Source organism: Bos taurus, chromosome 22 (genome assembly GCF_002263795.3).
Source record: "Bos taurus isolate L1 Dominette 01449 registration number 42190680 breed Hereford chromosome 22, ARS-UCD2.0, whole genome shotgun sequence".
NCBI classification, from domain to species: domain Eukaryota; kingdom Metazoa; phylum Chordata; class Mammalia; order Artiodactyla; family Bovidae; genus Bos; species Bos taurus.
The window spans coordinates 23,780,277-23,803,371 of NC_037349.1; the positions used below are offsets into that span (position 1 = coordinate 23,780,277).

At 39.0% G+C, this 23,095-nt stretch overlaps 1 protein-coding gene across 3 annotated transcripts in view; it reads right to left on the reverse strand.

Annotated features, from left to right (window-relative positions):
• CNTN4 (contactin 4) overlaps positions 1 to 23,095 on the reverse strand; it is a 1,027,736-nt gene that overhangs the window by 528,118 nt on the left and 476,523 nt on the right. For all 3 annotated transcript variants that reach the window (XM_005222675.5, XM_005222673.5, XM_059880036.1), the window contains one exon: positions 1,229 to 1,370. In XM_005222675.5, coding sequence (XP_005222732.1) covers positions 1,229 to 1,283 — 55 coding nt within the window. In that variant the 5' untranslated portion in view covers positions 1,284 to 1,370. The remainder of the gene's footprint in view (positions 1 to 1,228; positions 1,371 to 23,095) is intronic.

Here is a 23,095-nt window from a genome sequence, read left to right on the forward strand (position 1 = left end):
TACAGGATTACTACCATTACTACCTTTAATTACACAGTAATCGCGGTAATTTACCGTAATCCATGGATGGAGGAGCCTGGTGGGCTGCAGTCCATGGGGTTGCGAAGGGTCGGACACGACTGAGCGACTTCACTTTCACTTTTCACTTTCATGCATTGGAGAAGGAAATGGCAACCCACTCCAGTGTTCTGGCCTGGAGAATCCCAGGGATAGGGGAGCCTGGTGGGCTGCCATCTATGGGGTCACACAGAGTCGAACACGACTGAAGTGACTTAGCAGGAGCAGCAGCAGCTGTAAGTCAGTACGGCTCTAGAACTCAGCTAATAGACTTCTGTGTCTTTCTTGCATAGGAGCATATCCACAGATGTTAACACTGTTCTGTTTCTCTGTAAGGTACTCAGTAACATTATTTGAATGAATGCATGAATCAAGTTAAGTGATGACTAAAAAAGTCTCTTTTATTTTATGGTATAAAAACATAAATATATTCCAGGTATCTGTCTTGGACTTGACACTCTGAATAACAAAACAGATCAACTAGTTTTATTTCAAAAAGACATGGAAAGACTCCCACCATCCCAACCTGGAAACCAACTCTCAGTGCATACTGGACATAGGCCACATCAGCACTGAGTTCTGTATGTCAGCTAGCAGGCTCCTATCTTCCAGAGAGCCAAGAAGGTAATAAACAGCATGTCTGAACTTCTCAAAGCCCTTGCCTAGCAGCTGGCCATGAAAGTATGGTAAAAGCCTCATGTCTATGCTTATGGCTCCTGCTAAACCATAGGTGTACTCAAATGAAAACAAAGGTATGAAAGGATGGTGTGATATCAACAAAGACATTGAAAGCGTCATCCAGATAAAGTTCCATCCACTGACATCAAAGTAGGCAATACACAAGACTAAGCAGCTTTATTGCCCAATATCTCTGTACAGTTGAGTGCTGGAATGAGCAAAAATAACAACTTTCAAACCAAATAATAGCTCAAACAACTCTAAAAGGACCAGACAGGCGAAACATCAGTGTCTAGCTCTGGATACAACACCATGAAAAGAGGCGCTAAAAGACCATCAGGAGAGTACATTCAGTGGTGTCAGCAAACGCTATGTCATAGTAGCGTGTACTCTTACTATTTTATCATTGCCATCTAAAGTGAAGGCCCACTTTTGAATTAGTGTGAAATACAGTGGCATTTTTAAATCAAAAAGTTTTCAAATGACACTCTACCTGCAAGGCACAACATGAAGGATTGCAGTACCAGCAGTTCCCATGGCAACCTCATCTTCAGTTTCCGAGGTCAAAGGAGTTTCAAGTCCAATAACAAGTGAATAGAATGGCTGCTTCTTTAAAGTTGTGTTCAACCTTTAATCTGTGGAGGAGAAGAGACATGACAATGAGATCTGGGAATACTTCTCCTTGTGGTCTCTGCAAATTTACTGAATATGAATAAAAGTGACTTTTGGAAAACTACTACTGAAAAAGAGAAAGCATGTTAAATTTTGAATATGAAGCAAATAAGCCTCTTTTCCTCCTTCCCAATGATACTGGGGTAGAGACTGGGGCAGATAGATCCCTGTGGCTACTGAGTGAAGGTAAGAACAGCTTCTGATTAGAAGAGAACCAACCCGAAGGCAGGGGACTGAATTACGTTTTATAAGTTCCTTTCCAGTCCCTTAATATCCAGGTGCTGTGCTTTTTATTTTCCAATTAATAATATACCCAAAATAGTGAATACAGAAGAAATGTCATTGAACAGAATAGGACCTGATGGACCTTAAGGAGAAATTCTGAAGTCTTAGAATGGAATTAAATGTGTGAAAAATAAATAACCACCCCATGATTTCAAGTATTTTTCCCCCAATACTCTATGTTTCATCCCTAAAACACAACAGAAATGTGCAGCTCCAGTGCCTACAGACAAAAATCCTACCAACTATGAGTAGCTATCTACTAGGTTCTTTTGTACAAATCCAGGGCATGAGTGAGAACAGCAATTCTTCTGTTAGCCAGGAATCTTAGAACAGGAAAACTCCATGGTGAAGAGAGGCTACTTGTTCTGTGTACAATCTACATAGCAGGAAAGTGGATGGGCTAAGCAGGAGGCACTCATGAGCCCTCAGAAGGGCACAGGCTTGTTCTGTTTGAAGGGGCAGGTACCCCTCAGCTCGTGCTGATGGCCAACATGAGGGGTACAAACCCAGGGTTGCAGAGGCATTTACAACTTATCAAAGAACAGTTGAAAATACTAGTATTTATTTTGAAAATCTCCCAAGTTTTAAATGTAGGAAATCAGTTCACAGTATTTTTTAAAATGCCGAGGGAATCAAACAAAGCTGAGCTGCCTTTAGGTGCCAAAGTTTTGCAACATGACCTCAATAAAACAGAATCCACACTGTGCTTGGCTTGTTCTCATTCACTCATCCCTTCTCCCGTCCATCGTGCTTGGCTTGTTCTCATTCACTCATCTCTTCTCCCGTCCATCCTGCGAGCCAGTCATGGATTTATGCATCTGTGGAGTGCCTTTTGCTTGCCAGACACTAGTGAGGCATGGGACCTGCCAAAACAGAGATCCCAGCTCTAGCTCTAGGGATCTCCTACTCCAATGGGGTACAAGCTCCCTACAGTTTCATAAAACTGCAACACGACATGCCATTGTGAAGGAAAGGAGGGACATTTCTGGACTTCATAAAGGAGATGAGCTCCCACTGGGATTTTGAAAGATGAGCAGAATCCTTCTTCCTATTCATCATTTAATCGAATAAACGAGAAATTTAAGGAACCATGAGACACATTCTCTTTACAGCTTAGGTTATAACAAGTCACAGGGTCCTGGGTATTTATCCCACAGAGCCTCCCTCCCAAGCTTGTTTCAAAAGACTCTTCTTAGTTAAGTAAACGAAACCTCTTTGAAAACCACACAGCACCATACAAATGCTAGATATGATTACTACTGTATCCCTGAGATTTTCTTTTTTAAGCTGATGATAACCTGAGGCTTCTCATCTCACTGCCACTTATCAGGAAAAACACAGACGGAACACAGGTTTACATGAGAACATGGACCAACACAAGCTCGTTAATCAAGCGCTCTTAGCATTAATTGATACCATGTGATCACTTAGAAGCCTTTATGTTTACCAGGAAGCTTATAGAAAGTGAAGAACCATCATTAGAGAACTCTCCTGTCCTTTGTGCCCTTAAATAGCTCAGTTTCTGATAAAACCAGACTAGATATGTTGTGAAGACAAAAGGGACTCTTAACTTCTGATCTGCTGATGTGGCTGAAAAGCAGGTTGTGTCTCTAATTGGATATGTTGAAATACTCTTCTGACATGCATGGTGATTAGGCCATTTTAGATAAACAGGATGTGCTGATCAATGAAAACTATTAATGTTTTTAGCAAATGATCAGGTTATTAATAATTAATTTTGTGAGGGAAATGTCATCTCAGACCTGGGGATTGATCTACAATGTTAAGCAGTTTCTTGAAGCAATTAAAATTAATTTAGAAAATGTATCCAATTATACCATAAAGATTTGATTCATGATAGGATGCTGTTTACAGTGCACGTTCTGTTAAGAGCTGTATATTTTTAAGGATGAAGGATTTCAAGAACCCGATTGGCATTTATTTACCTCTCAGTAGGTAAGGCTCACCTTCACTAATCAGAAATAATGGGGCAGTTGACAGTAATTTGTCTGGTGGGCAGTCTTAAGTAGAGAACTGGGTTTTCTGAAGGGAGGTGAAGATTCATGAATCTCATGTGGGGCTGTGGTGCAGGATACAAAGTTTTGTAATTTTGGTTTTCTGCCAGAACCAGAAAGCAAGCTGTGGGATGAGGCGAGAGTTATGGCAGTCATGGATCTTCCCTGCAGCTGAGAGCTCTCTCTGGTTTATCCTAAGGTGGTTGTAGCAAAAGGTAGTGTACTCAGCACTAACGGTGGGACCTTGACCAAGAATTAGACTCGTAAATCCTGGGGAGGAGGCCACACAATGAAACAGGACTGGAGAGCTTTTGCTGGCAGAGCCAGAAGGAGATGAATAATTGAGAATTCCACAGTGTATCTCTACACAGAACTCCACAGAGCAAAACTCCTCTAGCCTCCAACTCTTCAAACAATTCATATTCCAACAGTCATGCTGAAGAACTCAGTATATAGTGTTTAAGACAAATCATGATTCAGTTCTTCCTTACATGTCCTGGTTCTACATATAGGGTTTAATCACATAAAGATTAGTTTTAGCACTCTACTAAATTAAAAATCTGCTGGTATCCAAATAGTTCTATTTCAGCTCTATGAATAAGCAGATGTGCTAACTAGGGGGCAGAGGCAGGGCTAGGGGTTGTATGTGCAGAGAGGTAAGAGCCCTGCCCTCAAGGAGCTCACTGTTAACTTGGCAAAAAAGGCGTTTAAACCAGTCATTGTATTTCAGTGATTCACATGATAGATCTATGAAGGACAAGGTGCTAAGGATGCAAAGGAACATCATCTAACTGAGCCAGGGGATGGGGTAGGGCAGGGGCTTCAAGAATGTTCTCCAGGGACTTTCCTGGTGGACTAGTGTTAAAAATTCACCTTGCAATTCAGGGGACATGGGTTTGATCCCTGACTGGGGAACTAAGATCCTACATATCTTGGGGCAACTAAACCCACATGCTTCACAGCCACAACTAGAGTCCCTGCACTGCAACGAAAGCTCCTGCATGACACAACTAAGAACCAACACAGCCAAATAAACAACAAATAAATACAAAAAAAAAAAAAAAGTTCTCCAAAGGGGCTAATAGTTTGAACTGAGTCTTAAAGGATAAATAAGAGGGAGGAAGGAAATGCCAAGTCAAGTGACACGGACATGGAAAATGAAAATTTAGAGAGTGTTCAAGTTACTGCAAAGCAAGATAATGGAAGGAGCAAAGTGGACAGACTCACATCTGACACTACGCTTGAATCTACATTCTCTAGCAGTGTGGCTCATCTGTAATGACAATAATACCCATGTTGCTGTTCAGTTGCTAAATGATGTCTGACTCTTTGCAACCCCATGGACTGCAGCACACCAGGCCTCCCTGTCCTCCAACTATCTCCTGGAGCTTGCTTAAGTTCATGTCCAAAATACCCATAATGCAGGCTTATTGTGTAGTCTAAAGAGAAAGTATGGAAGGCACTGAGGACAGGACCTTGACACTTAGTAATCTCCCTTGTTAAAGATAGTACACCACCACCTAAGCCACGGGCCTGATCCCCAAAGGATGTTGACTATATATTAAAGACTGTGGAGAATTCTCTAGTGATCCATTGGTTAAGAATCTGTCTTTCAATGCAGGCGAGGCAGGTCTGATCCCTAGTTGGGAAACTAAGATCCCATATGCTATGGGGCAACCAAGCCCATGCGCCACAACTACTGAGCCCATGAGCTCTGGAGCCCACATGCCACAATTACGGAGAAGCCTGGGCAGACAAAGAGGAGCCCTCATGCAGATCTCACGTGCCACAACTGAGACCCTATGCAGTTCTCCACCCTCACCTTCCCTGGCCAGAGAAAAGAGTTGAATATGAAGATTAGGAGGAGGATGGGGATGATTTTAAACAGGGGAAAGTTCTGAATATATTTGGTTTCCCTGTATGGGGATCTGCTTTACATGTAACCCCCAGAATCACAGAATATCTAGTCCTGCCCTTTGCCTGTCTCCTCTGGTCAACAGGGGATCTGCGTCTCTAAATACTAAGTATGTTATTTTTCACAACCTCATGTATAAAAACACTAGATTGGAATTAAGTTCTTTCTTCCAGGTTTTGCCACTAGTTATCAATTTTGGAAAGTCACTTAATCTTTGTAAACAGACTTGCTTGTCTACAGTTTGGGACTCAAACCATGAACCCTGTCTTTTGCACACATGTGTTGTAAACTTTACCCAATTTATGTTTTAAAAGTAAATCTCCATTATTATTATTATTATAAGTTCAAATTTCCTCTCAGATTGTAAACTTCATAAAGGTAGGAATATTTGTCTTAATCATTGGTATTTAAGAGGCTCATGGGATAGTACATGGCACAGAGCAGGAAATCAATAAACAGTGTCAGAGAAAGAATAAATTTAGCTAACATCTTTCATGTGTCTACCATGTGCTTTGATATTCCCTTTTCATTTAACCTTCATAGCAACACTTCGGGGTCAGATGTCACTATCCTCTATAAAACTATAATACTGGAAATTAGACTATGAGAGTCTACGGAACTTGTTCAAGGTCAAACATCTCTAAATCAACAGAGCCAGTGTTCAAATCTATGTCTTCCTACTTCATACTTCTCTTTTCTAACACATGGACAGAAATGTAAGTAAAGTGATGTGTCTTTCATATAATGACATAAAGTTCTGATGCTGCCTCTTTTCTAACTCTGCTTTTCATGCTGTTCTGCAGAAACAGAAGCCAGCATCACTGATCAGAGGTACACAATCTGTGTGATATTCATAATATAAAGTGGAGCATGGGTTTTAGAGCTGAGACTTTGTTAGAAGACCATATTTCACTAGTGTCAATTCATAATTCTTCTTGTCAAGAACACAACTGTGAAGTTTTTCTCCCTTTAAGTGTAAAAACAACAAGAATGATTATTTTCTGGCTAATTACTATTTAGAATGCAGCCATTCTTAAGGCAAGAATGTTAAAAATGATCATCCACAGTTCCCAGTGTATAGCTGAGCATTTTCTAATTCTAAAATTAACTAATAAGGGGTGCAGTCAATCATAATGGCAAGAAAGCAGTGAGCAGAACTGAAAGCAAGACAGAAATTCAGCTTCCTCAGAAAGCCAGCTGTCAATCATTTCAAGGGAAGATGGTATGTAGTCAAATCTTAATATTCAATCAGTCAACACATATATTTGAGTGCTCATTATTCACATGGCTATATGCAGAATGCAGAGTCAAGGTCAAGGTCTCTATCCACAAGGGCATGACAATTCAGCTGGGTAGAAAAGATTACTGATTATATAACTTAGTTTGTATACCAGCTTAGTGGTATAGATACTCTATACTGTGTATCCTACGGTATCTGGTCTACAGGTTTTTCTTGGACAATGAAAATTAATATCAATCAAATTAGCTTAATACATTGTCTCCTTGCACCAGATTTTTACTCTATATTCTACAAGAAACATATTTCCACAACTGTTTCTTTGAGATCGTCCCTGCTTCAGTGGACAGTGCAATAAGCAGTCTGCCAGGAAGGTGAGAAAATGTGTCTTGCTTGGTTTCTCTTTGAATAGCGTGTCCCAAGCATCTTAAAATATGAAGAGAATAGTGTAAAGAAGATATAAAATGTTTGAATAATACATTTGGAAAACTGCATCAATTAACCAACAGGTAGGCATACACGAGATGTACCATCTTATATAGATGGTACTCACCTACTCAATAGCTGATTGGGACTATTTCCATCATAAGATCATATTACAGAGGACTTTGAGGAACTACAGAGGATCAGCTAAGGTAGACAATTACCCCTATTTTTAAAGGCTTTCTAGACCATGTGGTGTCTGCCACTTGTGGCAATTTTAACCAGAAATATAATGATTATATTAATATTCACTCTGGCATAAAAGCAGAGTCAACATCTTATCAATTCAGTCATTGAAGGACATCTTTTACACATTTTGAGTGCCAAAAGATTCTACACACTAATTTTGAAAAATCTCTTATTAAAGTTTCTTAGAGTATATATGCACTATTACTTTTTCAACACACTTTCTCCTTATAAAACCTTACTCTACATTGATGTTAGACCTTTACACTTTGCTACTCAGGAGACCATCTTAAAAAAAAATAAAAGTATTCCAATAATCACTGTGCCATTTCAAAAGATCACAGGATTGAGATTCAGAACAACGTGGTTCCTAGGTCAGTCCTGTTATTTACTTGTTGGGCAAGTTTCTTTACCAATAAAAGGAAGATCTAGATCAGGTTGCTTCTAAGAATCACTGAAGCCCTGATGCATCATATATCAGAGAAAGGGTGTGCATTCAAAGGATTTAATCTGTCAAATGAACAGTGGTCAGTATGTCTTTGCCATAACCAATTAGACATCTCACAATTTCTCAGATGACACCATCTTCTCACACATCAAAGTTGTTTGAGATACTGATACATTGCTTTTAAGTTCTGTGTATGGTTCCATTACTGCAATTTAATACCCAGCCATAAATACATATCTACTATTCATAGTCTCCACCAGGTAATCACTTACTGTACAACTTTCCAAAGTTGTATTTACTTTTTACTTTTATTAAAGTGATTCATAAACATAGCTTAAACACTTCTACTCCCTGACAGAACTTCTTCCCAAGGAAAACAAGTTGCCTTTCTGGCAAGTATCTTAATCTTCATAAAAATGCTTATACTACTATTTCTCGATTTGGGGATATTATATATATTAGTTTCTTTTATAAATGATGACAATTCAATTTCCTTTTATAATCACTCCCAATGAGAGATGCACATACATAAACATACACACAAGTACCTGGTTCCACTTTCTTCCAAATTTAGCTACATAATTTAATTTGGTTAATGAATTTTCAACTAAGGCCCAGAGTATACTAATATTTTCCTTTTTGTAATAGTTAGATTTTTAAAGACTTAAGAATTTTCTATTTATTTGCTTAGTTTTCTAAGTATATATCACAAATTCACCCTAAACATCTTACCATGTATAATGTTTGCATTATGTTAAAATACACATTGCAATCCCTCGGTTTGAATAAATATTTATTTAGGAACATGTACATACTGAACACTTTTAAAATTCAATTGAAAAATGAACAGATATACTTTGTGGTGTTCTAGCATCATTTAGATAAAAATAGAAAAGCCTTGTATTCAAAGATTCAATTATATATATTATGTATACTATGCAATTATCCATATATGAAAGATCTATTTGTGAAAGTTTCCAGCTCAATATATGTAATTTATAAGCAAAATAAAAGAATGTGTGATTAAGCTATTAAACAATTCTGGAGGCAATGCCATGGTAGAACGTAATATGAAATAACTAAGGAAATGACAAATAGACATCACAAAGCACGTATTGCATGGTAGTCACTTCCTAAGTATTAACTCATATAATCTTTAAAACAACTCTTTAAGGGAGAAAACAATATTATATTTAAGGGGTAAGTACATTGTCTTTAGTTAGAGCTGATAAGTAATGGAGACAGGACATAAACTCTGAGTATTTTTCCCCACAAGTTTACTGAAGTATATTTCACATATACGAGTATGTATTCTTCTTAGTATAAAGGTTATTGAGATTTCCAAAATTTATGCAGTCACGGGAACTTCCCTGGTAGTCAGCGGTTAAGACTCCATCCTCCTAATGCAGGGGCCCAGGTTTAGTCCCTGGCCGGGAACTAAGCCTCCACTTGCTGCAACGAAAGACTCTGCACGCCACTCAAGACCCAGTGCAGACAAATAAATAAACAAAAATTAAAAAAAATATTTTAAAAATTATGCAGTATATCACCCCTACCACCAACAAGATATAGAATATTTCCATCATAGTAGAAAGCAACCCTGAAAATTGAACTTCATAGTATAGATGTTTATCCACACTACAGAAATTCTCCTAAATACTGAATACTATAATACAGGCTTATTAGAAAAACAGGCAATTGTAATGTAAAAGATACATGGCACTTCCCTCTTATTTAGTCTGCTTCTCAGTTACTTTATTTTTGCTTTAGAATGTATACTCTCAGTACAAAAAAAGGACAACAGAAGTAGATCATAACAGAAGACAGAAAAAGACTCGACACCTCCATGATTCACTTCCCAGGCCTGGGGAAGACAATGCTAACAGAGCATGGTACTTTCTCCTGCTTAGCCCAGGGGCAGTCCCAGAATCCTTTCCAGACAGCATTTCAAATAGACATGACAAAATTAACATGGTTTAAAAAAAAAAAAAAAATCAACATGGTTTGCAAATTAACACAAACGAGGTTTTAAATCCCATATCTACCATTAGTTGTTGACCTTGGGCAAGTCATTTAACCTTGGTTAGCCTTACTTTTCTCTTCGGTGGGCTTCCCTGGTGACTCCTGGCAATGCAGGAGACGGGGGTTTGATCCCTGGTTCAGAAAGATCCCCTGGAAAAGGGAATGACTACTCACTCTAGTATTCTTGCCTGGGAAATCCCATGGACAGAGGAGCCTGGAGAGCCACAGTCCTTAGGGTCACAAAGAGTCAGACATGACTGAAAGACTGAAACACTTTCTCTTCAGCAAAGTGACAGTGATGATTCAGCGTTGTTGAAAGCAATGTAAGAGAAAATCTCTTTAGCGGGATTCTACTAAAAAAGTTGAGCATAACTTTGAGAAGGCAAACTTTTTGGGAAATGAAGATGGACAAGCAGTGGAAGAATGTGGCTTTAGGAGAGACATGGATGCAGGAAGCTCACTGTGCCAAAGAGGAACAACTCATAACCCATAAGATTCCCTCTTGAGCATCAGAGGAGAATGCATGGAGGAACTTGGGTGGCTTGGGGGAGCTGATCCTGCCCAGAGACTACAGTTTTAGTTTTGCTTTCTGGGTATTGGGTAGTAAACTTTGCAAATTTTCTTAAGGCTCCTACCAACAGAACAGGAAAGAAGGGTTTTTAGCAACCATCTCACGTTTGTTTTCCTTCTGCCCACTGGTGTGCTGCAGAGTGCCAATTCTGCTTAAACTCCCAAATAAATCACTGTTAATGAAGCATGTTGCACATACAGACAGCAACAGGCATTTTTTAATCACCTAAACCAAAGAAGAGCTAAAGGTAAGCACAAAACACTCTAATACCTAATATATTAGGTGTCAGATTTTAAGTGGCAAGAATCGTACGACTTTCAGTGCTTTTACTTGGATGCACTTAGTGGGGAAGTAAAGCTACCAGTATATTCATCATTATGCACAGCTTGCCAATTGCTTGGACAGCCAAATCAGATAACTGGGAGCCTAAAAGAGAGTCTGTACCTACTTAATCAGAAGTAGAAATAAGTGGGCAAACATACACGCACACATTATGACAGGCTATACAAACAAACAGGCTAAAATAATTTACACTCTGTCCTTCACTCCCAAGTCATTAACTAAATTTCTACTAATTGACATGCCACATAATACAGAAATGAATGTGACAGGTACAGTCTGCCCTCATGGAGCTTGCTTTATTCTACTGGCTGGGTAAAGGGCTCTAGAGTTTTGGAACAGTGGACAGCCAGTAAAGTGTGCCAGTGTGACCCAAGACTGTATATGACCTTTGGAAACCGACTAGGTTCAAATACTGGTTTTCTGTATCAAATGCACAAAATGTTTTGTTAAAGCTATTTGGATGTTCCAATTTTTTCATCTATATGACAGATTCACTGCTGCCTATATTAGAAGTACATAGGGAAGTATGTGAACAAATGCACATAAAATGGTTAGCACCATAAAATCTTAGCATGGACTTTGTCTCACTTAGGGGAAACTTAGAAGTCTCCTTTCTTATCGTGGAGTATGGGGACATGAAATTACCTTTCAGTGAAATGGTAAAACAGGATTTCTATCCATAGCTTGCCAGCTCATATGATGGTAAACAAACTGTACATTCCAGATCCTGTGCTATTAATTTATAGAAATATATAGCAATATTCATCTAAATAATCTTTGTTGAATAAATGCAATATGTCCGGCACGGTGCTAGGCACTGGATGTCACAGTAAAGTAGATCCTGTCATCATGGAACTTGCCTTCTAGTCCACTTTCCAGTTTATTTTCCCATGGAGATCATTTTCTTGAAGAAAAAGCTAAATTCCTGTAAACATACCTCGGTATCATTGTCTTTTAGACAAGGTCTGCAAGCAGATGTTAGGTGATTTCCAGATGATTTGACAAACTCTTTTGAATTATTCTTTGGCATAGCACAGTTTTCCAGAAATGCGCTGCATATTATATAAAACTATTTAAGCAAGTGCTCACCTCCTTACTTTTTTTTTTTTTTTTTTGCACTCAGATCTATCTGTATCTTGGGCTTCCCTGGTGGCTCAGATGGTAAAGAATCAGCCTGCAATGTGGGAGACCTGGGTTCTATCCCTGGGTTGGGAAGATCTCCTGGGGAAGGGCATGGTAACTCATTCCAGTATTCTTGCCTGGAAAATCCCTATGGACAGAGGAGCCTGGGCAGGCTATAGTTCATAGGGTCACAGAGAGTCAGACACGACTGAGCGACTAAGCAGAGTACTATCCATCAGTATGCAAGATGGTAGAGAAAGGTAGACAAAGAAAACGAGGGGTTTTTTTGTTGTTCTTTTTTCTTGAGGACTTACTATGTCTGTTACTATCCAAAGATGTTACATGAACTATCTAATCCTCACAATAACTTAAGGAGAGAAGTATATGATTATTCTCATTTGTCAAATAAGAAAGTGAAGCTTGGGGAGGCAAGTAAGTCAGATACTTCTTTGGTATTCCTTCCACTGCTTTCGGCTAGACCTGTAAGTGCCCAATTTCCCCTTAGCATATTGTGTCAGGCCCAACAGTAGGGACATTCCAAAAGGAAAATAGAGGAGACAGCTGATAAACCTCTGTGCAAAGGCTGCCTTTCTCTGCATTGGTGGGGATTCTTCATCATCAGACACAAACTGATGAAGCTGATTTATTGCATAAGGATTCAGAATCGTTGGCATGCCAAGGTACAGTTTCCTCCCTTACAAGAACAGCAGAAATGTCAAATGTGACAGTTTTTAAAAAGTATTTTGTTGCCCTGATCAATGAGTGGTTATTCGTGGGTTAGTTCTATGGCCAAAATAGATAGAATGTGATCGACGTGCTCTTTGTTTCATCAGGCTGGCTTCGGCCAAATTGAACAAACACTAGTTGGTTCTCAGAGAACCAGATTTCAGGCCTGGCCTGTCACATATATAACAGATGTCCCTCTAGTTCTGGGTGTGAAGTGAGCACATGCTGCCAATCTACTTTTAACCATTCTATTTATGTTCTTATTTAAAATGCAATAGAGTGATCATTTCCAGTTATAAAGTGGCCTTTATCTGAGAACCTCCAAAGGACAGTGTTATTAACTTTACACTGAGATGAGGGTAAGGTTCCAGTATTATAATTCTCAGGCAGAAAAACTGAGGCATAAAAGAGTATAGTGAATATACAAAATTTAGTAAATGTAAAAGAAATACATGTGTCTTTGTCTAAAGCTAAGACTGTACAGAAAAGCCGAGAAGGCAATGGCATCCCACTCCAGTACTCTTGCCTGGAAAATCCCATGGATGGAGGAGCCTGGTAGGCTGCAGTCCATGGGGTCTCTAAGAGTCGGACACGACTGAGCGACTTCACTTTCACTTTTCACTTTCATGCATTGGAGAAGGAAATGGCAACCCACTCCAGTGTTCTTGCCTGGAGAGTCCCAGGGACGGGGGAGCCTGGTGGGCTGCCGTCTGTGGGGTCACACAGAGTCAGACACGACTGAAGTGACTTAGCAGTAGCAGTAGAGAAAAGAGTAATTTTACATGAGGAAAATTAGCTGACCCCCTCTTAACCAAGTGGGTCAAGGCTGACATCATCAGAGCCAGGTCATGCTGGCCTGGAGCCTCCTTGGCCACACAGCACTGCGGGGGACACAGCATTCATGTGTGGTCTAACTGACAACTTGACAGTGATGTGGAAGCTCAGGGTGATCATGAGAAAAAGTTGAGTAAGATGCTGCATATAACTGACCAGGAGTCTTCAAAAGTGTTAAGATCATCAGTGGCAAGGAAAGGACTAAGGAACTGTCATGAACAGTGTGGACAAATGAATATGATAAACAAGGTGAGATTTCTGGATCAGATCTTACAAGAGAAAGAGGACATTTGTTAAAACAAAACAAAACAGAATACTGGTGAATGTTAAATCAGGCCTGTTGTTTAGTTAACTGAATGGCACCAATATCACTTTCCTGCTTTTGACCACTATATTATGGCTATGCACTATAGCTTCCCTGGTGGCTCAGAAGTCAAGAAGCCACCTGCCATTGCAGGAGACGTGAGTTCGATCCCTGGGTAGTGAAGATCCCCCGGAGTAAGAAATGGCAACTCACTCAAGTTCTCTTGCCTGGGAAATCCCATGGATAGAGGAGCCTGGCAGGCTACAGTTCATAGGGTAGCAAAGAGTCAGATACGACTTAGTGACTAAGCAACAACAACAAGATATTAGCATTAGGAGAAGTGGCATGAAGGGGAACTCTGTACCCTTTTTTGTAACCTTCCTGTAAGTCTTTAATTATTTCGAGATAAAGCTGATGCTGCATCAATTCCTATTCTGAGAGTAAGACTGAAAAACAATCCTGTTCTGGTTGTAGCCACAGTGGACCTATCCTCCTTGAAAGATACGTGCACATGTGCTGCCAGCGCGGATGTGTATCTATGGCATGCCACCGTGTTTCCAGGAAAGTTCAGTGATCATGAGAGTGCGCTCTGAGGAGACACACTGGTCAGAGGAAATATTATGCAGAAAAAAAAAAAAAAAAGGATTGCATCCTGGATGCCCAGACTGCAATCCACATGGACAATGTTGTTATTTTGCTCTAACTTAACTAAAATTAGATTGTTGAATAGACAAGTTAAGGTATGGAAAAAAAAATAAGTTTATCCTGCTTTTCTGAATGAAGAAAAAAAAAGCCAGAATTCTGTATTTCTTGTATGCTAAAAATATAACACCCAGGTTTTCCCTAAATTTCTCATTTATTATCACCATGAGCTCTTTGCAAAAAAAAATGTGAGACCTACGTAAGACAGCAGAAAAACATGAAAGTGGGAATAGATGTAATAGTAGATAATCGTATTTTCTCATGACATCAAATTTCCTCCATAAGTTAGCAGTCTGGGCCTGCTGTCGGTAAAATAAAGTGTAGAAAGCCTAGCTATCTAAGGAAACTAAGAAATAGTTGAATTACCTACAGAAATATTTTTGATAAAAGAACTCAAATAAGTGATAACAAACTTTGAAGCTATTTCAGAGATGCGGCAACCAACCAACCAAAGTTCTAAATAGTTGTAGTTATTTCAAGAAGATTTAATTCCATGACTTCTGTTAAAGTATATTTCTACTCACAGTTTAAGTTTTTATTTTATTGCCTCACAGCACTCACTTACTACACCTTGGCTGCAAGTTTCAGGAAAATATTTTCAAGTGCAGAAAAAATATGATGAAATATGTCCCCCTGCTGCCTATGTTTCTATAACTGTAAATATACATAAGCTCTCATCTGACTCTTGCTAGCATCGTTGCAGGCTCAGACTGTATCTCAAGTTATCTTATGGAAGCTCTACTAGAGGAAAACCAAAGCTACTTGGGAACCACTAATCTTGATGGATGAGAAAGAATAACCTGCGTACAGTTAAGGGATACATGTATATATACAACTGATTCACTTTTGTGCAGCAGACACTAACACAATATTGTAAAGTAATTGTACTCCAATTAAAAAGTAAATTTAATTTTACTTTTTAAAAGTAAAATTGCATACTTATAAAAAGTAAAATTGCCTGCATAAATACAGTAAAATACTGTTCCAAATAGTCTTCCTCACTCCAAGCTGAATGCATGAAGGCAGATTTTTCATCAACAGAAATCATTTTTTTTTAAATGATCTTTAACTGTATTTCTAGCTCATAATAAGCCTTCAAGTGGGGCAGTCACAATGGTAGTGGAAATGCTTCAGACTCTAGTGACAGACTTGTGCTACTTCAAAGCTCTGGCACCATTTCCTCCAAGAGATGCTACTTTCTCCTGAATTCACACAACTGAGGAATGAGTCTGGTAGCCACGATGAGCATACTCAAAGAAACTAGGAAAATGTTCAGAGAAGAAATGTATTGCTTCTGCTTTGTTGATATTAACTGGAGCTCCAAGGAAGCTCCTCTTTGATCTAATTCCCCAAAAGCTTAACCCATGGCTTTGTCCCACTGCCTTTTAACCCCTGATCCTCTATCACAACCACAAAAGTCCACATACTCTTCAGTTTTTACATTATAAGTTACATGTCTCAGCATGTTAACTAGTCAGAATAAACTATAGAAACAGTATATAAAATCATGTATATTACATACACACATGCCTTCCCTGGTGGCTCAGTTCATTAAAGAATCTGACTGCAGTGCAGGAGACCCAGGTTTGATCCCTGGGTTGGGAAGATGCCCTGGAGGAGGATATGGCAACCCACTCCAGTATTCTTGCCTGGGAAAGCCCATGGACAGAAGTGCCTGGGGTCACAAAGAGTTGGACATGACTTAGCAACTAAACCACCACCAATCATCAGATCAGATCAGATCAGATCAGATCAGTCGCTCAGTCGTGTCCGACTCCTTGCGACCCCATGAATCGCAGCACGCCAGGCCTCCCTGTCCATCACTGACTCCTGGAGTTCACTGAGATTCACGTCCATCAAGTCAGTGATGCCATCCAGCCATCTCATCCTCTGTTGTCCCCTTCTCCTCTTGACCTCAATCCCTCCTAGCATCAGAGTCTTTTCCAATGAGTCAACTCTTCACATGAGGTGGCCAAAGTACTGGAGTTTCAGCTTTAGCATCATTCCTTCCAAAGAAATCCCAGGGCTGATCTCCTTCAGAATATACATATAAATGTGTATATATGTTTTTGTGAATATATATGATTGTGATATATACATTTATGTCTACACACAAACATATACACACATATGTGTGTGTATATTCACACACACAGAGAGAGACACACACAGACACACACACGCATGATATTCCAGGGTCCAGCTGCTGACAGAGAGTAATTTGTACTATATAAGAAAAGAATTAAAAAAAAAAAAACCTTCACATCTTTGTAAATGCTTCACTGTGCTAAGTAGACATATTTCATACACTGTTATTCAGCAAATACAACATTACGCTACATTCTAATTAAGAATAAATTCCAGAAATAACTCATGTGTTTGTAAATGAACAGTGCAGGTGAACAGGGACACAAAGGGTCTGTAATTACACCTGTGTCTATTTGTATGCCCACCAGTTCTGTTGTCTAAAACAGACCTAAAGGAAAGCTCTTCCAGGTTAATTGCTGTTGCTGAGGAAACGGCCCAGGTTTGCCTTCACAGTCCATGATTTCCTTCAGGTGCAGCAGTCAGGCTGGCCTCAGGGTGTCAGCTTTTGTCTAAAGGCAAATATGTAGTAAAGTCTCCTTTGAATTTTCTAAAAATATTTATTTTTTCACTCTTTTGAATTTTTCAATATCTCCAAATAGAGTTTAATGTTAAAGCAGATGGCTGTAGGGAAAAAAATATTACCTGACTCCTGGTTTCTCAACAGAACATAGGAAGCTGGGTGGCATGTTGCTTGTCTGAGGAACGATCTGAGTAATGGGTCATCAGTGGTAGATGTCCTGGGAAAATTATAGAGTAACTGAAGAAAAGTCCCATTACTAAGCAGCATAGCACCCTCTGATCCATCCTCCTCATTTCAGCTACAGCTACATGATTAGCGTACTAACATGATCAAGCTTCTCTCTCCAACTTTCCACTTATCTTCACTAACTTTAGAGAATCAGGAAAGACCTGCTTAATTTAAACCCCCACGCATCTCTGAGGCAGACATCTAGAACTGATGTCAGCTTAATAGGTCTGGCAATCTTGCTTCCTTATCTCTGTTCCTGCTGCTTCTCCACTTCTCTGTAGCTAGCTTGAAAATTATACATAGATGGGCTTCCTTTGAAAGTCTTTTCTGACCTCTTAATTATGATTTAGTACTTCTCATATGCAAAATAGCTGTCTGAGGAGGCCTTACAAATAGCTAAGAAAAGAAGAGAAGCTAAAGGCAAAGGAGAAAATGAAAGCTATACCCATTTCAATGCAGAGTTCCAAAGAATAGCTAGGAGAGATAAGAAAGCCTTCCTCAGGGATCAATGCAAAGAAATAGAGGAAAACAACAGAATGGGAAAGACTAGAGATCGCATCAAGAAAATTAGAGATACCAACAGAATATTTCATGCAAAGATGGGCTCAATAAAGGACAGAAATGGTATGAACCTAACAGAAGCAGAAGATATTAGGAAGAGGTGGCAAGAATACACAGAAGAACTGTACAAAAAGGATCTTCACGACCCAGATCATCACGATGGTGTGATCACTCACCTAGAGCCAGACATCCTGGAATGCAAAGTCAAGTGGACGTTAGGAAGCATCACTACGAACAAAGCTAGTGGAGGTGATGGAATTGCAGTGGAGCTATTTCAAATCCTTACAGATGATGCTGTGAAAGAGCTGCACTCAATATGCCAGCAAATTTGGAAAGCTCAGCAGTAGCCACAGGACTCGAAAAGGTCAGTTTTCAAGCCAATCCCAAAGAAAGGCAATGCCAAAAAAATGTTCAAACTACCACACAAGTGCACTCATCTCACAAGCTAGCAAGGTAATACTCAAAATTCTCCAAGCCATACTTCAACAGTACATGAACCATGAACTTTCAGATGTTCAAGCTGGATTTAGAAATCTCTGGCCGAGGAACCAGAGATCAAATTGCCAACATCTCATGGAGCATAGAAAAAGCAAGAGAGTTCCAAAAAACATCTACTTCTGCTTACTGACTACACCAAAGCCTTTGCCTGTGTGGATCACAACAAACTGTGGAAAATTCTTCAAGAGATGGAAATACCAGACCACCTGACCTGCCTCCTGAGAAATCTGTATGCAGGTCAAGAAGCAACAGTTAGAACCAGACATGGAACAACAGACTGATCCCAAATCGGGAAAGGAGTAAGTCAAGGCTTTGTATTGTCACCCTGCTTATTTAACTTATATGCAGAGTACATCAGGAGAAATGCCGGGCTGGATGAAGCACTGGCTAGAATCTAGACTACCAGGAGAAATATCAACAACCTCAGAAATGCAGATGACACCACCCTTATGGCAGAAAGCGAAGAAGAACTAAAGAGCCTCTTGATGAAAGTGAAAGTAGACAGCAAAAAAGCTGGCTTAAAACTCAACATTCAGAAAACTAAGATCATAGCATCTGGTCCTATCACTCCATAGCAAATAGATGGGGAAACAATGGAAACAGTGACAGTCTTTATTTTGGGGGGGCTCCAAAATCACTGCAGATGGTAACTGAAACCATGAAATTAAAAGACGCATGCTTCTTGGAAGAAAAGCTATCACCAACCTAGACAGTGTATTAAAAAGCAGAGACTACTTTTCCAACAAAGGTCCATCTAGTCAAAGCTATGATTTTTCCTGTAGTCATGTACGGATGTGAGAGTTGGACTATGAAGAACGCTGAGCACCGAAAAATTGATGCTTTTGAACTGTGGTGTTGGAGAAGACTCTTGAGAATCCCTTGACTGCAATAGCAAACCAGTCAATCCTAAAGGAAATCAGCCCTGAATATTCATTGGAGGGACTGATGCTGAAGCTGAAACTCCAATACTTTGGCCACCTGATGAGAAGAGCTGACTCATTTGAAAAGACCCTGATGCTGGGAAAGATTGAAAGCAGGAGGAGAAGGAGACAACAGAGGATCTGATGGTTGGATGGCATCACTAACTTGATGGACATGAGTTTGAGTAAGCTCTGGGAGTTGGTGATGGACAGTGAAGCCTGGCCTGCTGCAGTCCATGGGGTCGCAGAGAGTTGGACATGACTGAGTGACTGAACTGAACTGAACTGACTTCTCATCTGTGTTTTTTTTTTTTTTTTTTTTATTTTTAAACTTTACAATATTGTATTAGTTTTGCCAAATATCGAAATGAATCCGCCACAGGTTTAACAACATTCAGAATTTCTCTTACTAGAGCTGTTATCATATAGTATTATAACGTTCATCATTATACTTCTTTGGTATTATAAATACCCAGAAGGGAGAGAGAAAGTTTGTCTCATTCATCCATTTATTGAGAAAGTGAGCACAAAGGAAATATATCTTGAGTCCACTTAAACTGTAATGCATTTGACTATTTAGGAAAAGGCAGAATAAGTTTAATAGCTCAAGAAGTTAAGAAGGTTGGGACTTTAGCCTGGATACTTTTGTGGAGGAGTTTATGAGTTGACTGGGAATCTAAAAAAAGTTTGAATAAAGATATATGTATGATAACCTGTATAATTAGTTAAATTATAGACTTGTAAACTTGCTTCTAAATAATGGATTCTAAAATATGTTTAAGAGTTAATACGATAAAAATAATTCCAAGTCTCTGTTTAAAAGAAGTGAGTTAATCAAAGTGGAAGGCTCATTTTATTAAAAGACATCTCATAATCTTCAATAAGATGACAGAATTTATATAAAAGAAGGAAGTGGCATTTCAAGTGGCACTGCCCAGAGTTACTTGACCAGAAGTTCCTTTTCATTTATGACCATCTCATGAGACAAAAGTTCCTCAGAACTCACTTTGGGATATGCCTGTCATCTATAGTAATGACTGGCAATCTAAGGCTGCTACCAGTCCAATTCTTGTTTCTATAAACAAATTTTTATATGAACAAAGCCAGACTTGCTCATAAATGCATTGTATGTGGCTGTTTTTGTGATATAATGGCAGGGCTGTATAGTTGTGACAGCAATCATTTGACCTGGAAATTAAAAAATGATAGTACTTGATACCTAGTTATTTATAGAAAATGCTTGCTAATTCCCAGCTTATAGTAATATTTTGTTCTTTCTTAAGCTTCACTATAAAAGTATCCTCTGGGTATAACTAGCGTTCACTATTATCAGCTGGACCCACGGCTGATGTGTCACACAGAACTGTTGCACAAATGCAGGACGAAATGATCCACAAAACTGGAGCGCATCACGTTTTCCTTAAACACTGAGCTGACCAGCAGTATTTTCTAAATTGAAAGGTGAACTCAGCAAAATATCTTTGGTTTTTCTGCTTTAAATTTTAATTAGAAACTAGTCAATACATATACTACCATATTAAAGTTTACAAATATAGACACATTTGTCATAAAGAAGTTTGAAACAAATACACTAAAATACCTTGAAAGAAAGTGAAGTCGCTCAGTCGCGTCTGACTCTGCGACCCCACGGACTGTAGCCTATCAGGTTCCTCTGCCCATGGGATTTCCCAGGCAAGGCTGCTGGAGTGGATTGCCATTTCCTTCTCCAGGGGATCTTCCCGACCCAGGAATCGAACCCAGGTCTCCCGCATTGCAGGCAGACGCTTTACCGTCTGAGCCACCAGGGAAGCACTGACAAACTGGAAATTTTACCAATGAAACTAAACTTTTATTTGATAATTTGAAGAAATCATACTCACATCCTAAAATACATTATAATGATTTATTTTGGTCACATAAGACTAGAGTTGAACAAGATTTGTGATCTAGAGTTTATCTAAATGAAATATAAATTCATGTACAGTACATGGAATATTCAGATGATTTGATTTTTTAATTCCAATTTAGCAGTTAAAGAAAATGCATAGCTTTAATTCCTAATAGTAATGAGGATTCTTTTTTCTTCCATTGTTAACCCATACAATTGAAGTCAAATATTGAGCTGGTTCAGAACACATTCAACATTATTTTATAAATTGTTAGAATCAACCTGTTTGGTCATTAGTTTAAAAGAAAGACATTTGCAGAAATACAAGTTTTCTCTATTTCTATAATTAAGCAGAATTAGTCTGAAATTGTATTTTCATTTGTTTTTCTCCTTATCTCTCATCCTCCATCTCCACCAAAACATCTGACAGATACTGCATTGGGTTTTGGCTCTGCTCTCTTTCTCCCTGAGTGTTGAAAACCATCACATTTGGAAACTTGATTCCCCTGGAGAAACTGTTAAATGCCTTTAGGCTTATTTTAGAAGTCAAAGTCGGCATTTTTTTTTCCTCTTGTGGCAAGAACACATACAAGTTTTGATAGTTATTTCAAGGCAGCCCTTTGACTAGATTTTCAAAATAAAGAACTTTGACTTCCATATATCTATTCTTCTTGGGAAAGAGGCCCAAGCTGATCATACATAACAAATAAATTCAACTAAATGTGCTGTGAAAAAGAAGAAAAGCAAACCCACACAACATACGTACAGAGATACACTATTATAAACAGCTCATGTCCCAGCATGAGTGTTAACTGGGATATACAACGCAATTCACTATTCTCATGGGAGTTTTCAGTTTACAATTATTTCTCATATTGTGAGCATTCCATCAGGGTGAGTACAATTCTTCCATTTATAGATCCAAAAGCTTTATAAAATATGGTTCCTGAACATAAGCCAACTGTTTCATCTGGCATTCAACCATTAACTTGGTCATCTACCCCAAACCTAGAATAAAAACACTCTGTATAGAATCACTGTGAGTGACACACTACTTTCCAACCAGGTGCCATAATCGTCCAGGCTGAAGCACCCATCCCTGGGAGGTCAAATGATTCACAAGAACACTGGGTAAGAGAGGCGCAGGGATAAGACTAGAATGCTAGTCTCCAGACTCCCACTCCCTGCTCCTCTGGTGCATCACAGCGCTTTCCCTTCTTTAGAAGACCACGTCCAGTCAAAATCAAACTGGCTTTTTCAACCATATGCCTTACCCTCCCTGGCATGCAACTGTGCTTCAGTCAAATTGGGTTTTCCATGCATGAGTTTGCTGCATATTATACAGGCTGTATACTTTGACTGTTTTCTCCATTCCTCCACATTGTAAAATAAAATTCCTTCAACTATCACCTTCCAAACAGGTTAAGTCATCCAAATTCCCACAGGTCAAAGTTATCATTTTTGTTTTGAATACTGAAGCACCTTTTCTGTATCTTTACTGTGCTGCTTATTAAATTCAAACTGGTATTATAATTGCATGTTAATTCCTTTATTAGGATGTAAAGTCCATTGAGGTTATAGAGTCCAGAATTTGGTAAGATTTTACAGGCTCAGAACCCTGTGTTACATACCAGAGGTACTGAACTTAGGCCCAATAATTTACAAGAACAGATAAACCTGTCTCATCACTAGCAAATAAATAAAACAAAACAAAAATAACAAAAAACCTGACATCTTTACTTTCTAAAATTTATTCTTAAACTATTTTAAAAAGTCAGAACAACTGGAATTGT